Source organism: Ictidomys tridecemlineatus, chromosome X, assembly GCF_052094955.1.
Source record: "Ictidomys tridecemlineatus isolate mIctTri1 chromosome X, mIctTri1.hap1, whole genome shotgun sequence".
Lineage (NCBI taxonomy): Eukaryota > Metazoa > Chordata > Mammalia > Rodentia > Sciuridae > Ictidomys > Ictidomys tridecemlineatus.
Genome location: NC_135493.1, coordinates 87,085,784 through 87,103,247, shown reverse-complemented (window position 1 = coordinate 87,103,247; position 17,464 = coordinate 87,085,784). Strand labels below are relative to the sequence as shown.

The 17,464-nt window shown below is 37.5% G+C and overlaps 1 protein-coding gene across 4 annotated transcripts in view; it reads left to right on the top strand.

Annotated features, from left to right (window-relative positions):
- Shroom4 (shroom family member 4) overlaps nucleotides 1–17,464 on the top strand; it is a 208,701-nt gene that overhangs the window by 179,223 nt on the left and 12,014 nt on the right. For all 4 annotated transcript variants that reach the window (XM_040280777.2, XM_040280798.2, XM_013364435.4 and 1 more), the window contains one exon: nucleotides 13,477–14,319. In XM_040280777.2, the coding sequence (XP_040136711.2) occupies nucleotides 13,477–14,319 (843 nt within the window). The remainder of the gene's footprint in view (nucleotides 1–13,476; nucleotides 14,320–17,464) is intronic.

Below are 17,464 nucleotides of genomic sequence, written 5' to 3'. Positions count from 1 at the left end.
TGTGATACAAGCTTAGTTTGAGAAGCACTAGTTTAAGAGAAGATTTGGTCAGAATCTTCAAAACTGCATTAAGTTTAAAAACAGAAAGGAAAGGTCAAAAGAAAGGGGAAAAGTATTGCTACTTAACATAGAAGAGGCAGATGACAGTTCAATATCTCAGGCAAGACAAGATGGACTTGGAATGGTGTAGGCAAGAGATGACATTTTTGAGAAAAAAATTCTAAGGAATTTTCCCTCACGCTCTCTCCCCACCACACACATGCATTTTAACAATTATTATGTCATTTCCGTCACAACTGGAATGATGGGTGTAGGTGGGAAAATCAAATGTATAATCTTGAGCCACTCTCTCTGCCTAGAAGCCTGCAATGAATTGATAATTCCAGGTATTACACTCTTGGTTGTCTCTCTCCACTGTTATTTGGTTTGTGTGCAGAGAATGCAAAATCATTTTGATATTAGCAGGAGGGGAAAATGTGGTGAGTAGATTTACTGGGAGAAAAAGTTATATAAGTATATGTGTTTAAAAGCCCAAAGAAATTATTCTTTGGATTACTTCTCTTGGTTTTCTCTACCTATGATTGCCTGCTGTGATTCTTTCCATTTCCTTTTTTTTCACACTTTGCAAAGAACATTAAAACGTGTAGGGTGTTTTTTATATTCGTAGGACACAGTTAATCCTTACAGCATTGTGAAGTTAAGCCTTATTTTTCCCATTGTACTTATGAGGAAACTCAGTCTTGGGAAAGATATTATTATATTATTAACAACAAGAACAAATATAATAGCTAACATTTATAGAGTGTTTGTTATGTGTCAGACACTGTCATATATATTTTATATGAATTATTTATTATTTATCCCCATGAGATAGTTACTGTTTATTGATCCAGTATTTCAGTTGAGAATACTGACTCACAAATAGATAATTATCACTTTCCCAAGGTCAATCAGGCATCTGACTCCACAGTCCATTACTTTTGGGTTTATACAGCAAGTACGTGACAAAACTAGAACTCTGCCTAGTTTTCTTTTCAGTTCTCAGTCGAGGGTTCTCTTTGTCCCTTTTGTCATACTAAATCATGAGCAAGTGTGGAATATAGAGTACATATTTATTATTTACTGATTGATTAAAAGAAAATGGATAATTCAGATTTGAATCCGATTTCATTAGGAAGAGTACACTTCCCAGGATTCCTTTATCACCTGAGAAGAAGGTAACCAACCTATAGAAGCACAAAAAACATCACAAATATGACAAAGTGAATTTAAATACTTGGGTATTAATATAACATTGGGCACACAAAACTTTTTCAAGGAAAATTATGAAAATCTAATGTTCAGGCTGGGGCTGTAGCTCAGTGGCAGAGTGCTTGCCTAGCATGTGTGAGGCACTGGGTTCCATCCTCAGTACCACATAAAAATAAACAAATAAAAGCATTCTGTCCATTTACAACTACAAAAGAATTTTTTAAAAAAAAATCTAATTGGATAAATAACAATATAAGTAAACACATAACTATACTTTGCTTCATTTTGGGAAGACTAAATATAGTAATGATACAATCCTCCCTATATTAATATATAGATGTAATGCACTAACATTAGAATCACCATGTGATACTTTATAGATTTGTCAAACTCATAGTGCCATTTATCTGGATGGAGTGGGCCAGAATACCAAAGGTAATGATGGTAGACTTACCATCTCAAGTTTTAAACCCTATCATAAAGTGACAGTGGTCAAAAAAACATATTGTACTGGGTTAAAAAGTCAAATAGTAAAATAAAAAGATAATTCTAGAAATAGATTTGAGCTATTTTAAGAATATAAAACACAGTGGATGCAATGCTAAATGTGAGAAAGCAATCACTCTTTCTTTCATAAATTTTGGAAATTTTATAGATCAATATGGAGAATAAATAATTTAAATAGCACTTGCCTTAGTTAGATCCATAGCACATACTGTCCAGAAGGTCTACCAGTGGAATAGTTATTTATTCCAGCTGTGGATGGAAGTTAACTTTGTGTCTGTTAAATGAAGGATATCATCAGAGACAAGATGGATGGGTTCAAATATATAAAAATATATATAAAAGCTCAAAAAAACCAAAACCTTTGAACAATAAAATAAAAAGCTAACCAGCAGAATGAGGAAAATGTCTGAGATCAATGTCACTGATAACAATTGCCTGTCCCCAAAGCATAAAGAATGGCTATAGATATAGAAGGTTGGGTTGAAGATTTGGATTCATGAGTGGGCAAGGAAAATAAACAGTCAATTGACATGTGAGGAAATAAAGGCAGTAAAATCATCGAATGGAAAAGTACAACCCCTGTAGCAATTAAAATAGTGCAAATACAAAGCAATTTCAAGGTACCATGACCTTCTCATTAAATGATCAACAATTAATAGAAATGATAAATAGAAATTATAAAACCCTTCCTTGGCAAGGCTGTGAGGAAACAGGTTGTGCTTTCCTATAGGGTGATCTGGAAACATGTAACAAGTGTTATAATATTTTCCCCTACTTTTACCCTTAAAGAAATCAATTAAAAGAGAAAAATAATTTCTTTAAAGATGTTCTTAGCAGTGCCATTTTTTGATCATAGAAAAGGCTTGCCAATCTAATATGCTATCATGATGCCACTAATAGCATCATGATAGAAGACCCATTAATAGTGGTGGTTATACAAATATAGGGTCTTACACAGAAATAGATATTTGTAATCATATTTAACCCCCAAAAGCTAAATCCTAAAGCACATGTTGAATCTGATAGTAGCTTCAGGAAAAAATCTGATAAAATATAAATAGCTGGCCTGGAATGCACATGATGTTCTTTAGGGACATGTCAAGAAGCTGAGAATCCTAATAAAAAAGAAAATCTGAAGAAGAACAGTCTTCCTTGGTTCAATTTAGGCCTGGGAAGTTAGAGATTAAGGGCTTTGTAAAAAAAATCCCCAAACCAATGATAGACAGTGTTACTTACCAGACATGCTTGATCTCACTGCTAGCAAGAGTGCACTTTGCTAGAATTCTCCCATCAATCAGCACCTCTATTTATCTAAATCCACGTGAACTTTGACATTTCTGAGGTGGTACCTCACTAGACCTTTGTGAAACTCCAAATTTGTTACCACCGCTTTGATATGGTACCCTCCACCCCCACATGCCAATAACCATTTTATTCTCTGGCTCAGAACCATCACTTTCTTCAACTTTTCCATTTTTCTTTACTTCCATCATCAGCAGTAGTTTGCAGATAGTTTGCCTTTTGGTACCATTATTCACAAAGAAGCATGTTTACTCTCTATCCTAGTAACTTTATCTGTATGGATACTTTGATGACAAATAGTGATGAGGGTCACTGGGGAATGGGGAGCTAATCTTCACCTGGAAAATGTCCAATAAAGCAAAGACCTCTGTGGTCTCTTAAAGAGCACTTTGCACCAATCTCTTGAGGACAGGAAAATGCTCAGGGAGAATCTGCCACTTGTATTTATTGTTGCCAGACTCATCATTCCTTACTGGAAGTTCTGTGAACCCAGGGGCGAAGAGAGATGACAGCAATAAGCTCTCTGGGTCCTCCTCCCCTCTTTGTGTAGCCTCCTTGTGTCTCACTTCCTGAATCTTACAAATATTTCCTTCAGCATTAACCTGGGAGTGGCTGTTTCTCTTGGAGCAGTCTTATCTTTGGACTGCTGAGAGAAGGAAAAGGCAAGAGGGACTGGCCCTCTGTGCTCTTGCTACTGAAATCCAGGAATGCCAAGCTATTGTGGTTTAAAAATAAAATTTCCAAACAAGAAAACTTCAAAGGGGGCAAGGAAGAGGCAGGAGGAGATTTTTTTTTTTTAGTCTCTGCAAATATTGGTTTTCATTTTCAATTACTATTAGGCCAAAAAAATATTTTAACAGAAGGGGAAAATCTATTCATCAGAAGAAAATGAAGCCTGTGCCAAGAGGAAGAGAACAGCCCAAGCCTTGGCAGGCAATCTGCTTTTGTTTTTGAGATGTAGACTCTTTGCTGGTGTCAACAAAGCCCTTTCTCCTATTTATCTTTCATGCTTCTTCCCCTTTGTTCAGGGAGGAGCTGAAGTCTTCATGGACACCTGGGGATTAATGGAGCAAGTACCTTTTTGCTCCACCCCAGGAGTTCTTGCTTCAGTGGGATTTTCCCTCAGAGCCAGACAAGGCAAGTTCCAGTCTGGAAACTACTGCTTCTTACCTACTGAGAAAATGATTTACCCTTTCTGAGCCTAACAATTCTCATCTGCAAACTGGCAATAATGGCACCTACTGGAGTACCCCAATCGTGGAACCTACTTCAATGGGTTGTTGTAAAGATTAATTGAAATACATGCATGGAAGTGTCTAACACAGTTTTCCACACATAGTAAGAAGGAAGAAACCACAGTGCCTGCCTTTCAATGAAACTCTCTGCCTTCCATTCCAGGGAGAATAACCTTATTCGGTTCCAAAGTGTTGTCAATTTGTCAATTTTTGTGTATTTAGGAGTCCTTAGCATTTCAAAGTGGAACCTCCATAGGCTGATGCCCTTGGCTTGAACCTAATGCATGCCAATGGAAGCCTGTGGGTCAAAGTCCTGCAGAAAGGACACTTTGTCAGAGTGACTGGAGTTTGAATTCCAGTAGAATTTTAAAATCTGGTTCCATAACTCAAAAGCTGCATGACCTTGAGCAAGGTACTTATTTCTGTTTCAGTAAAATACAGAACTGCCTTGAGGATTAACTCTATAAAAAGACCTCGAAATGATGCTGGGTACATAGCAAGGTGCCTAATAAATGACAGTACAATCTTTATTATTAGAGGGAAGTCCATGGCCTATGGTTGTGCAAATTGTAATCTTTACAGCTCTATGCTTCAAGCCCACTCGTTGCTTCTGTTAAGGAAGTTGTAACGCACTGCTCCCTGGTTAATATTCAACCCTGCTCAATATTTAAGAAACTGGGAGACCTCAGCTCCCAGCTCTGCCTAGTCAGGAGGCCCACATTAGCAAGGATTTTATCCATAGACTCATTTGTTCACTCTTCTTACCTACTAAAAAGAGAGAGATAATAAAAATCAAGTTTCAGCTTAAGAAGATCCATTGGGCTAGAGATTCAAAGGTGTCTTGTTTAGGTAATTACCACTGTGTCAGTGGTATATAAAACTGACCCTTTTCAAAATCAGTTGAAAGAAAACAATGTGCCTTTCTAGGGACATCTGATACCCCGATTTATGGCAGTGTGATGTTTTTGGAGACACGGGGCTCTAATAAGGCAACCTGAAAATTACTATAATCAGTGTCAACCCTAAAGTTAAAAGTAACGCTCTCCCTTTCACTTGTCTGAGTAGGGCCAGCCTCAACATTGCAGAGACATGCAGAACAGGATGGCAGAAGAAAGTAGGATTCCAGGAAGGGGAAGGACCACCCTAATGAGATCATCTGGGCCAGATCAACATGTATTTCCAGAATATGGTCCCTGAACCACTTATGTTAGAATCCTATGTGTTAATTCTCTAAGATGCAGAATTCCAGGGCCCACTACAGAGGTTTAAAAATCCCAATTTCAAGGGATGGGGCCCATTTATTTTCATTTTAAACAATCTTTCTAGGCAAATGATTAGGAGTCACTTAGATTAGGAACTGCTAACCCAGACCAATAGTTTCCAACTTTTGGAACATGCTCTGATCCCAGAAAGAATTTTCTGAACATGAACCTCAACATATGATGGTAGTTTATTTATCAATTTCTTATAGGTAAAAATATCCTAATGTATTTAAATGCAAGAAATATGAGAAAAGTAATTATTAAGATTCTGTAAAAACTTGCTATAGACTAGAAAATCAAGAACCTGGCCAAACAAACAAACAACAACAACAACAACAACAAAAACAGTGGTTGGGACCTAGTTTGAAAAATAAGGCTGGAGGTGATTTAGAGCTGGAGTAGGGTGGGAAGATGTCTTCATTTTTATGTAAATCCAGAAGAAATCTTTGGCCTCTTAGGTCCTAGTTTTCACATTAATTGGCCTTTCCCATGGATGGATGGATGGCTCTATCAAATGTCCCCACATCAACCATCTTCCCAAAGCTCTTTATTTTCCTGATAGAAGGGGCATTGGAAGAATGCTAAGGAAAAGATTAAACCCTTGGTAACCCAGGGGTGCACCATCAGAAAGGTCAGATGACCACACGTCAGGGTGGGGGAATGCCCAGTATGCCTAGTCCCACCAGATTCTCTTTTCCAAGAGCAACATCTGGGGGCAGCACTCCTAAAATTAGCTGCACATTCATACCACACATTGTTTTCTCTGCTACATGTTTTTTGTTTGTTTGTTTGTTTTGGGGGCTTTTTAAATTTGTTTTAATTAGTTACACTAGACAGTACAATGATCTTGACATATCTCTGCTACATGTTGCTTTTTCATTTTGGTGATAGTTCTGTAGATGGTTCCATAAGTCACATATAGATCCACTGCCTTATTTTAATAGTTATGTAGCATTTCATATTCAGGTATTCCCTATATTATTTAACTAGTTCTTTTTTCTTTTTATTTGTTCTTTTGAGATACATATGACAGTAGTGTTTATTTTGTCATATTACAGACACAAGAAGTATAAATTATGCTAACTAGGATCCCATTCTTGTGGTTGTACCTGATGCAATTACCCTGGTCATGTATTCAAATACAAGGCTAGGAAAATTCTGTCTGATTCACTCTACTGTCCTTCCTATTCCCCTCCCCCTCCCTTCCCTTCATTCCTCTTTGTCTAATCCAATGGACACCTATAATATAATGCATATAGGTCATTCCCTCACCCTGACGTGGGGTCACCTGAGCTTTCTAATGGTGCACTCCTGGATTACCAAGGGTTTAATCTTTTCCTTGGCTTTCTTCTAGTGCCTCTTCTATCAGGGAGGTCAGATGGAGCCCTCCCTTTTAAAAAGGCATTTTGAATGTTTCTAGTCTCTTGTGAGCACACAGAAAGCTACAGTGGATAACCTTATGAATATCTCTCTGTGTTCATGTTAAAATACATCTGTAGGATAAATCCTTCATGGTTGAATTGCTGGTTGAAAGGTTACACACATTTTGCCTACCAAAGTGTGCTTCACCGAGACTACACCAGTTTAGACTCCCAAGGGTGATGTAGGAGATCACGTGTTTCCTTATCAATTCTTTATTTTTTATAGCTTTATTTTGTTTATTTATTTTTATGTGGTGCTAAGGATCGAACCCAGAGCCTCACACATGCAAGGCAAGTGCTTTACAGCTGAGCCATAACCCCAGCCCTCAATTCTTTATTTTTTATTAAAAATGTTTCATTATTGTTTGTATTTGTATTTCTTGAAGTGAAATTGAATACCTTTGATATGTTTATAAGTCGTCCTCATTTTTCCATGAACTATTTCCCTACTGAGTTGTTGGTTCCTTTTATGGATTGTTAAGTGTGTTTCACACTGTAAGGGCACTTCCTCTTGTATATGTTATAAATATTTTTCCCAGTGTATCATCCCCTTTTCAGTTTGTTCATGATACTTTTCTGAACATCAATTTTTAATTTTTAAGAGGTCTAATCTATCAACTTTCCATTATTGCCTCTTTATTTGGTGTCTCACAGCTTATCCTGCCAAGATAATTTTAAAGTTTTCCCATGGTTTTTCTTTTCTTCTAGAAACTTCATGGTGACTTTTTTTTTTTTAACATTTGAGACTCAATGATCTGAACTCTATTTTGTTGTAAAGAGTAATAAGAGGATTCCACCTTATTTTGGCTCCCAATGGTTACCCAGTTGTTTCAAAATAATATTGCCTAATCCATCTTTCCCCCACTATTTGAAGTGCTTCCTTTATCACAAGTTTTATTGGGAAGTTTCTCTAACTTCCCAAATATATCTGGGTTTACTTCCAAGTTCTGGGGTCTGTGTGTTATTCCATAGCTATATCTTTCTATTTATGAGACTGCCTTATTCACTGTAACTTTAGAACGTATTTTAGGTAGGGCTTGTTCTCTCCATCACTATTTTTTCAACTGTTTCTGGCTGTTCTCACAACTTTATTTTCCCATATGAAATTTAGAATGATGTTCCAAAATGTAATCTGTTGACAATTTTATTGGGTTTCTCTTAAGTTTATAGATTATTAGGTAGAGGTAACATCTTTACAATATAAAATCATATTGCTAGGAAAGGGTATGTTATTTCATTTATGTATATCTTATTTTACGTCCCTCCACAGAGATGTAGAGTTTTCTGCATATAGTTCCTGCATATTTCTTGTTTAGGTTTATTACTAGGCATTTTATCTTTTCAATTGCTGTAGTAAATGTGATCTTTCCCTCTAGTATATTTTCTGATTGCTGCACATATAAGAAAGTTGTTGATTTCTATAGATTAATTTTATACACTGACACCTTACTGAATTTTCTTATTATTGGTATTGGTTTTGGAATTGTTTCTCATGAAACTTCCAGGTAAACAATCTTATAATTTATACATAATAATAACATAGCCCTTCTTCCAATGTTTACTTATTTATTATTTTATATTGCATATCTAGTACTTTCAGAATAATATAAATACTCGTGGGAAAAGTGGGAACTTTGGCCTTGTTCCCATTTTAATGGGAATGTATCTAGTAGTTTGCCATTAAGTACAATGTTGACTTTTGTCTTTAAAAAATGTATAAAGAGGGGCTAGAGTTTTGGCTCAGTGGTAGAGTGCTTGCCTTGCATATGTGAGGCACTGGGTTCAATCCTCAGCACCATATAAAAATAAATAAATAAAATCAAGGTAATGTGTCCAATTACAACTAAAAAATATTTACAAAAAATGTATAATGATAATGATGGTGTTAAGGAAATAGCCTTATTTTCCTATTAGGTTTTTTTCTTAATCTGGAAGAGTATTGAATTGTCCTGAAATATATTTTTGGATTAGGGAGATTGTTTTATGTCTTTTATCCTTTGATTTATCAATGTTGTCATTTATATGAATAGGTTTTCTAGTACAGAAGCAGTCTTTTATTTCTAGGATGAGCTTTATATTTTATGATACATTATATTCTTAACATCCTCCTGCAATCTCTGCTGTATTTTAAGAATTTTACATCAATGTTCTTAGATGAGATTGGTCTCTAGTTTTCCTTTATATATTTTGTAGTTGTTGGGTTTGGCTATGTTAAACCAGGAATATTATACAGGAACCTGTCTCCTCTGTTCTCAAGATTCCAGGGTCTAGAAAGTATATAATATAATTTTTATATTGTATGTGTTCTGGGGAAATTGGTAGAATTAATAAAAGTGCTATTTTTGGGGGGGTCAAATTTATCAATATTTTCTACAATAACTGATGGGTTTAGATATTCTTTTCTTCTATCAGTATTGGTAATTTTTGTTTGTCTAGAAACTCAATCTAAGTTTTTATAAAGTATTCACTTATTCTTTCATTTACTCTATAATTGTGGTAATTTCTCCATTTTACATTTTGGGTGTTTGGGTTTCTTAAAATTAGATTAACAATTTTTTTCCTGTTTTATATTTTCTTTTGAAGAACTGGCTTTGGGCTTTCATTATTAGTTCATGTCTTTTGCTGTGTATTATTTCTGCCATTAGTTTTATTATCTTTCTGCTTGATTTAGCTTTATTTTTGAGATTTTCCTAACTACTTTTGTTGAATACTTAATTCATTTATTTTAATTTGTTATTATGTATTAATACAAGTATTGAAGGCTACAGACTTTCCTTAGACTACCGTTTAGTTCACCATATCCTTCAGCTTTAGATATTTTTGTTAATGTTACCTTATAAGCATTTTGCAATTTCATATTACATTTCCTCTTTGATTGAAGTGGAAGGTTTTTTTTTCTTGTTTACTTTCTATACGTTGGAGATTTTTTTACTTTCACATGTGTCGTGTTAGTAATTTCCAGTGTTACTGTATTGTGATTAGAGAATATGACCTGTACTACTTCCACCTTCTCATTCAATATACATCAATTTAAAAAGTATTCCATGGGCCTTTGGAAAAAACTTATAGTCTTTGCTTTTAGCATATGAAGAAATTTAGATTTTTCCATTATCTTGATTTTTGACTGTTGTGGTCTGTTTTAAATAGAACCATCTTACATTTTGTTTCTGCTTTTTAATATTTTAGCATTTTATATAGATTTTACTTTATGATTTTTTTGTCTGTGAGGTGCTGGGGATGGAACCCAGAGGCTTGCACATGTTAGGCAAGTGCTTTACCACTGAGCTACACTCCAGCCTTGCTTTATGAATTTTGACGCTGTTTTTAGTCTTTCTTCTCTCTTTAAAAATAATCTTTTTTTTTTAAAGATTCAGAATATTGCCATGCACAGGTGCACACCTATAATCCCAGCAACTTGGAAGGCAGGAGGATTGCAAGTTCAAGGTCAGCCTTGGCAACTTAGTGAGACCCTGTATCAAAATTAAAAACAAAAAAAGGGCTGGTATGTAACTCAGTGGTAGAACACCCCCGCATTATTCAATTTTCAGTACTACAATAATGGAAAAGAAAGAAGGACAAGAAAAAAAGAAAATGAAAAGAAGATTCAGGGTACTTAGATCTTCATCATATATTACATGTGTTATAGTCATTAACATTATAGTGTCCTTCTTTGTCTTATTCATTTCTTTTTCCTTTAATTCAACTTTTTATGATATGAATATCATGACTTGCATTTTAAAGTTTTGGCAGTAATTAATTTATTAAACAAATGTTTATTGAACACCTACTATGTGCCAGGCACTAGAGACCAGATGAATGAGGCAGACAAGATCTCTGATCTCATAGGGCTTATATTTCAGTTTGAGAGTGGAATACCAAAATAAACAAGTAAAAATAAGTATGTAATATAATATCAGTAGGCTGTGATAAATGCTCTGAGAAAGAACAAAGTAGAATAAGGATGATTAAGGATTAGTCATCTCTATTTTAGATCAGCTAATCAAGAAAGGCCTCTCTGCTTGATATTCATTTGTCATCATTTACTTTCTACTCACTACTTTTGGTTTTTATTTTTCTGGGAGATATGCCCAAATGAGAACAGTAGGGATGTCTGGATATGAATTTCTGATCCAAGTGAACAAACACCTAGCCAGGATGGGGGCTGGAGATAAGGGGAATGAAGGCCATTTTACTTTCTATTCTGTCTGAGCTTGGCTATCATTCATTATGTGTATTATCTTTTTATTTTGTATTATTAGTATTATTATTTTGGTACCAGGGATTGAGCTCAGGGGCACTTAACCACTGAGCCACCTCCCCAGCCCTTATTTATTTATTTTTTTATTTTGGGACAGGATCTTGCTAAGTTGCTTAGGGCTTCGCTAAGTTGCTGAGGCTGGCCTCAAACTTGCAATTCTCCTGCCTCAGCCTCCCAAGCCACTGGGATTACAGATGTGTGCCACTGCATGTGGCTGTATTATTACTTTTTTAAAAAAAATATTCCTAGTCTTCATTATGATCACTGAATGGATATTCTGTCTGATGACAGAATTTCCTGTCACTGGGCAGGACTTAGAATGATGGCTATTTTCTCATAGGCTGAAGCAGGAAACCCGATCTGTAGTTTAGAGGGCTTAACTCTTTATACCCTGAAGTCAAAAAGATGTCTTTTAAACATTGGTCACTCTTTATTTTAAAGAAGTTTGGCATTTGACACTCACTCAAATAAACCTGGACTTTTTTCCTTAGAGATTTTCTTCTATCACTTATGAGAATTTTATTTCACCTCACAAGGGGTAGTCTTTAATTTTCTGATAGTTTTTCCTTATAAGTATATTATATATATTCATATAATATTTATACATGTATATATATATATACACACATCAGATATGTAGTACATTAAATTTATATAAACGCACACATCCTTAACTCTTGAGCTTGAATTTATTTTGGTGTCTAATAAGTGGTCTAGCTCCAAATAGCGCCATTCTGCAGTTTTCTCAAAGACATTTATTAAATAGTCTTTCTTTAGCTCCTTGTTTTGGAAGATTACACATATATGATGATTTGATAGACGGTCTTGTTGTTTCTGGTCTTTCTATACTGTTCTGTTTGTCAAGAACACACTTTCAATCATTGTTGTCTTGTAAAATGCTTGATGACTTACTTATCCCCTTTCCCATTTCTTCTATAGCAGAACATTCTTTAACATCCTTTCCTTTTTTGCAAGTTTATATTTTAAAAAAAATAGACAGGCATAATGGTGTTCACCTTGAAATTCCAGCAACTTGGGAGCCTGAGGCAGGAAGATCACAAGTTCAAATCTAGCCTCAGCAACTTAGAGAGGCCCTAAGCAACTTATGGAGACCCTGTCTCTAAATAAAACATAACAAAAGGGCTGGGGATGTAGCTCAGTGGTAAAATGCCCCTGGATTCAATCCCCAATGTTAAAAAAAAAAAAGTTGAAGTAAAAAAAAAATAGAAGTTGAGAATTTTCTATATTAGAAAATTGCTTTGAAAATTCTGATTGGAAATGCAGTAGGATATATTATAAAACTCATTGAGCTCAGAGATGATTAACCACTGAGCCACAAACGTATGAATGAACAGAAATGTATGAATGACCTGCGTGTGTTTTTTGTTACAAATATAAGAATATGGAAAGTATGCACATCCCATTCATGATATAGGTTGCATCTTGAGGGGCAGGGGACTGGACACAAAGCATATTATTTCTATTTGTGGAGAAAAATGCACAAAGCATGCATAAAAATATCAAACGTGCTAATTCTGGGTGGTACTTGGAAATGTGGCTATTTATTATAGCAATCTCTGTACATTTCTAAATATTTGAAATCTTCATAATGTAAAAATCCACAAAAACAACAGATAAGACAGGATAAATAGTCTTGTAAATCCCAGAACACAGCCTATCCAATCTAAGTGGTATAAACAAACTGAGGTAGTATGTGTGTATCTCGACTTTGGAGCTAGACAGTTTAAGTTCAGATTCTAGCTCTGCCACTTATTAATTTTATGGCCCCAGGAAAGTGACTTGACCTGTCCATGTCTCAGTTTCCCCCTCTGTAAAATCATGATAATAATAGCTACCACCTAGGCTGATCATGGGGGTTAATTAAATTAAAATAAGAAACACACTTAAAATATTACCTGATACTTAGTATATGCACAATAAATGTTACAAGTTGTTATTAGTAGTATGATTATTATAGTTCTTACACATATTGCAGTGTTTTGTAGCCATTTAAAATTTAATGTAAATAAGGGCTGGAGTTGTGGCTCAGTGGTAGAGCACTTGCCTTGCATATGTGAGGCCCTGGGTTGGATCCTCAGTCCCACATATAAATAAATAAAATAAAGGTCCATTGACAACTAAAAGAATATTTTTTAAAATTTACATAAGTAATGGCATCCAAACTGTGGACCTGTCCACCACATGCTTATGTTACTTAACCTTCATCTGCTGTTTTGCAGGGAAATGGCTCATTCCAAGACTAGCTTCCCATGGGCAACCCCCTTCCATCCTTGCCTCCAGAACCCATCACTGGATTTATCAAGTCATCGAGCAGTTTCTTCTCTTGATCTCCTTGGAGACTTCAAACAGGCCTTGAAAAAAACGGAGGAAACTTCCGTTTATGAGGAGGGGAGCTCCCTGGCCGCCATGCCCCGCCCATTGCGCAGCCGGGCCTTCTCAGAGAGTCACATCAGCTTGGAGCCCCAGAGTACCCGGGCCTGGGGACAGCCTCGAAGGGAGCTCTTTAGCAAAGGGGATGAGACTCAGCCAGATCCTCTGGGAGCCAGGAAGAAGGCCTTTCCTCCTCCTCGCCCTCCTCCTCCAAACTGGGAGAAGTACAGGCTCTTCCGGGCAGCCCAGCAGCAGAAGCAGCAGCAGCTGCAGCAGCAGCAACAACAACAACAGCAGCAGCAACAACAGCAGCAGCAACAACAGCAGCAGCAGCAGCAACAGCAGCAGGAGGAGGAGGAAGAAGAGGAGGAAGAGGAAGAAGAAGAGGAAGAGGGAGAAGAAGTGGAAGAAGAGCTGCCACCCCAGTATTTCAGCTCAGAAACCACTGGTTCCTGTGCTCCCAATCCTGAGGAGGTCCTAGAACAACCACAACCCCTTGGTCACCGGGAGGCTTCAAGGCAGGCTTCACAAAGCCTCCCAGATCAAGAGGCCTTTGCTCTCCATTCCAGTAATTTCCTGCCTCCCATAAGAGGCCACCCGGGTTCTCAACCTGAGCAGGCTCAGCCCCCTTGCTATTATGGTGTTGGTGGACTTTGGAGGACATCAGAGCAGGAGGCCACTGATTCCCCCAAGTAAGTGTTTGTGAAAGGTATTGGGTCCCTGAAGAAGTAGGCAGCATTAGTTTGAATTCCATCTCTGCCATTTTCCAACTGGGCAGGTAAAGGAAACTATTACTAGCCTCAGTTTTCTTACCTAGAAAATGGGTGTGATGATGCCTGCTCCTTATGGTTGTTGTGAATGTTAAGATAATTTATGTGAAGGACACAGATACATGCTTAGCACTTAGTAGATGCTCAGAAAAAGAGAGTTGTTGACATTCTTATCCCTTACATCATTATTAAAATACTGCTTTATTTCTCAGTTTTTCTTTAAAATATACATCAGTATCTGGGCCCTGATCCTGAAGCCATGAAACCCTTCTTGCCTTTACTAGGCCTTTCTCAGACATCTGGTTCAGGGTTTTTTTTTTTTTTTTCACTTGCTCTCCAGAACAAGAGCCCAGCTTCTGGCAACCTGACCTGCCTCTACTTTAGGATAAATAGCCTGCACCTATAAATTCTTCCCCCAACCCTATCATCAAAGGTATTCCTGGGGCTGGGCACTTGTCCCCAGCCCCTTATGTCAGCTAAGTACATTGTCCTTATGACAGCTAAGTGCATTCTTTGTTCTACTTTCTCCCCTTTCTGTTTCCCTGCCTCCTCATATTTGCTCTGGTGGGCAACAGGTGGTAATTAGGTTGACTGGGCAGGGAGGTCAAAGTAGGAATGTGGTCTGAGAGCAGGACTTCCAGTGTCTGCTAACTGCACTGTGACATTGCTCGTTTGCATACCCCACAGTGCCTGGTTGTCCTTTTAGCAGCAAAGCAAAACCCCAGGACCACCATTGCTCAGTGCTTTGGCTCTCATGTCTTCCTGCCCTCCTGAGGGGAGACATGCACACTCTTGCAAGAGGTGTGTGCCAGGAGGTAGATATCTTATGAGTGCTTTCCTTAAATCCTTTATAGCAGGAACTTGCTAGGGACATGTTGTTATTGGAAGTACGTTGTTATTGTGTCTTTGATTGACAGACAAATCTTGTTACTTGGTGTTTTAGTTAGCTTTTTCACTGCTGTGGCCAAAGGATCTGACAAGAACAATTTTTTTTTGTTAAATAATTTTTAGTTGTCAGTGGACCTTTATTTTATTTATTTTTATGAGGTGCTGAGAATTGAACCCAGTGCCTCTCACACATACCAGGCAAGCCCTCTACTACTGAGCTACAACTGCAGCCCCTGACAAGAACAATTTTAAGGAGGAAAAGTTTATTTTGGGGTTCATGGTTTCAGAGGTCTTAGCCCATAGGTAACTGACTCCATTCCTCAGGGCCCAAAGTGAGGTAGAACATTATGGCAGGAGGGTATGGTAGAGTAAAGCAGGTCTGGACATGCGCACCAAGAAGCAGAAAGAAAATAAGCTCAGCTCACCAAATACACACTCCAAAGGCATACCCTCAATGTCACACACCCTCCAGCCACACCCTCCCTGCTTTCAGTTACCCTCAGTTAATCCCTATCAAGGGATGAATTCATTGATTGGGTTAAGGTTCTCATAATCCAATCATTTCACCTCTAAGCCTTCTTTCATTGACTCACACATAAGCCATTGGGGGACACCTCATATCTAAAGCATAACACTTGGCTATCTGGAGGTGTTGGAGCAATTTTCCAGTCCAAGGTGCCACACACAGAGCATGTACAGGGCCTGGCTCCCAGGCACTGAGAATCCCTTATCAGGTCCCAATGTGGCTGCTTCTCAAAATGTCTGTCTAGTTGGGCAGCATACTTATTGCAGCTAGAAAACACTTTGTAGAAAGTTACTGTAATAGTTACTCATCAGAGCTGGGAGAAGGGAAAGTAGCTCAGCACATAATAGGTGCTGGTTAAGCATTTCAGAAGAAATGAGTAAATGAATGACTAAATGAATGATTGAACATTTGTTAAGCATTTGCTATGTGCTAGACACTGCTAGGCATTTTCTGTCCATTATTTCATTTAATCCACCCTATAGCTCTATTGGCCATTATTATCCCAATTTGACAAATAGGAAAACAAAAGCTTAGCAAATGAGGGACTAACTAATTTGGTGTTATACAGCAAAGATTCAAAGTTAGATCTATGTGATTCTAAAACCTGTGAGTATTTTATCTTCTTCAACAACCTCTCTAGGGAGGACTTATTGTTCCAGTCATCTAGGTCTTCAGGAGACCCTCTTCCCTCCTGTAGAGCAGTACTTGTGGGACCTCCATCATCCTCTTTTATGTACCTTCATTCACCAAGGCACTTTGGACCCAGAGATGTTACTACAGATCTTATAAACTGGTCCAGAGATTCTGGGGGTAGGGTGTTCTAGGGATTGAACTCAGGGGCACTCGACCACTGAGCCCCATCCCCAGACCCATTTGTAATTTATTTAGAGACAGGGTCTCACTGAGTTGCTTAGGGCCTCCCTTTGGCTGAGGTTGGCTTTGAACTCATGATCATCGGGCCTCAGCCTCCTGAGCTGCTGGGATTGCAGGCATGTAAGGTGTGTGCCACTGTGCCTGGCTGGAGACTTTTCTTTACTGACTGTGGGATACAAGGGGAAAAAAAAAAAATATATATATATATACACACACACACACACACACACACACACACACACACACACACATACATACATATATTTGCTTATAGTCCTAGCTTTGGCTGCAAAAAATAAATTCTTGATGATTCTGTGAGTAATGGAAATTTAAGGAAGAGCGTCATTCCCAACATAGCTAACAGTTTTTGCCTGTTTACTATGTGCCCAGCAGTATCCTAAGCATTTTCATGGACAGATAGTCCCTGACTTAGGATGATTTGACTTAGGATAATTTGCTTTATGATGGTGCAAATAAAAATATGCATTCAACAGAAACTGTATTTCCTATTTTGCATTTTGATTTTCTTTTCCCAGGCTAGCAAGATGCAGTATAATACTGTTCCAATGCTGGGCAGCAGCAGTGTCTGCAGTTCCCAGTCAGCCACGTGATTACATGGGGAACAAACAAGACTATGCTGTACTGCATGGATAGGCTCTGATGTTCCGTAGATTAGGTGTATTCAAGACACTTTCAACTTATGATATTTTCAATGTACCATGACTTTATCAAGATGTAACCTCACCATATTGATTGATTTGATCTCCAGAATGATCCTAG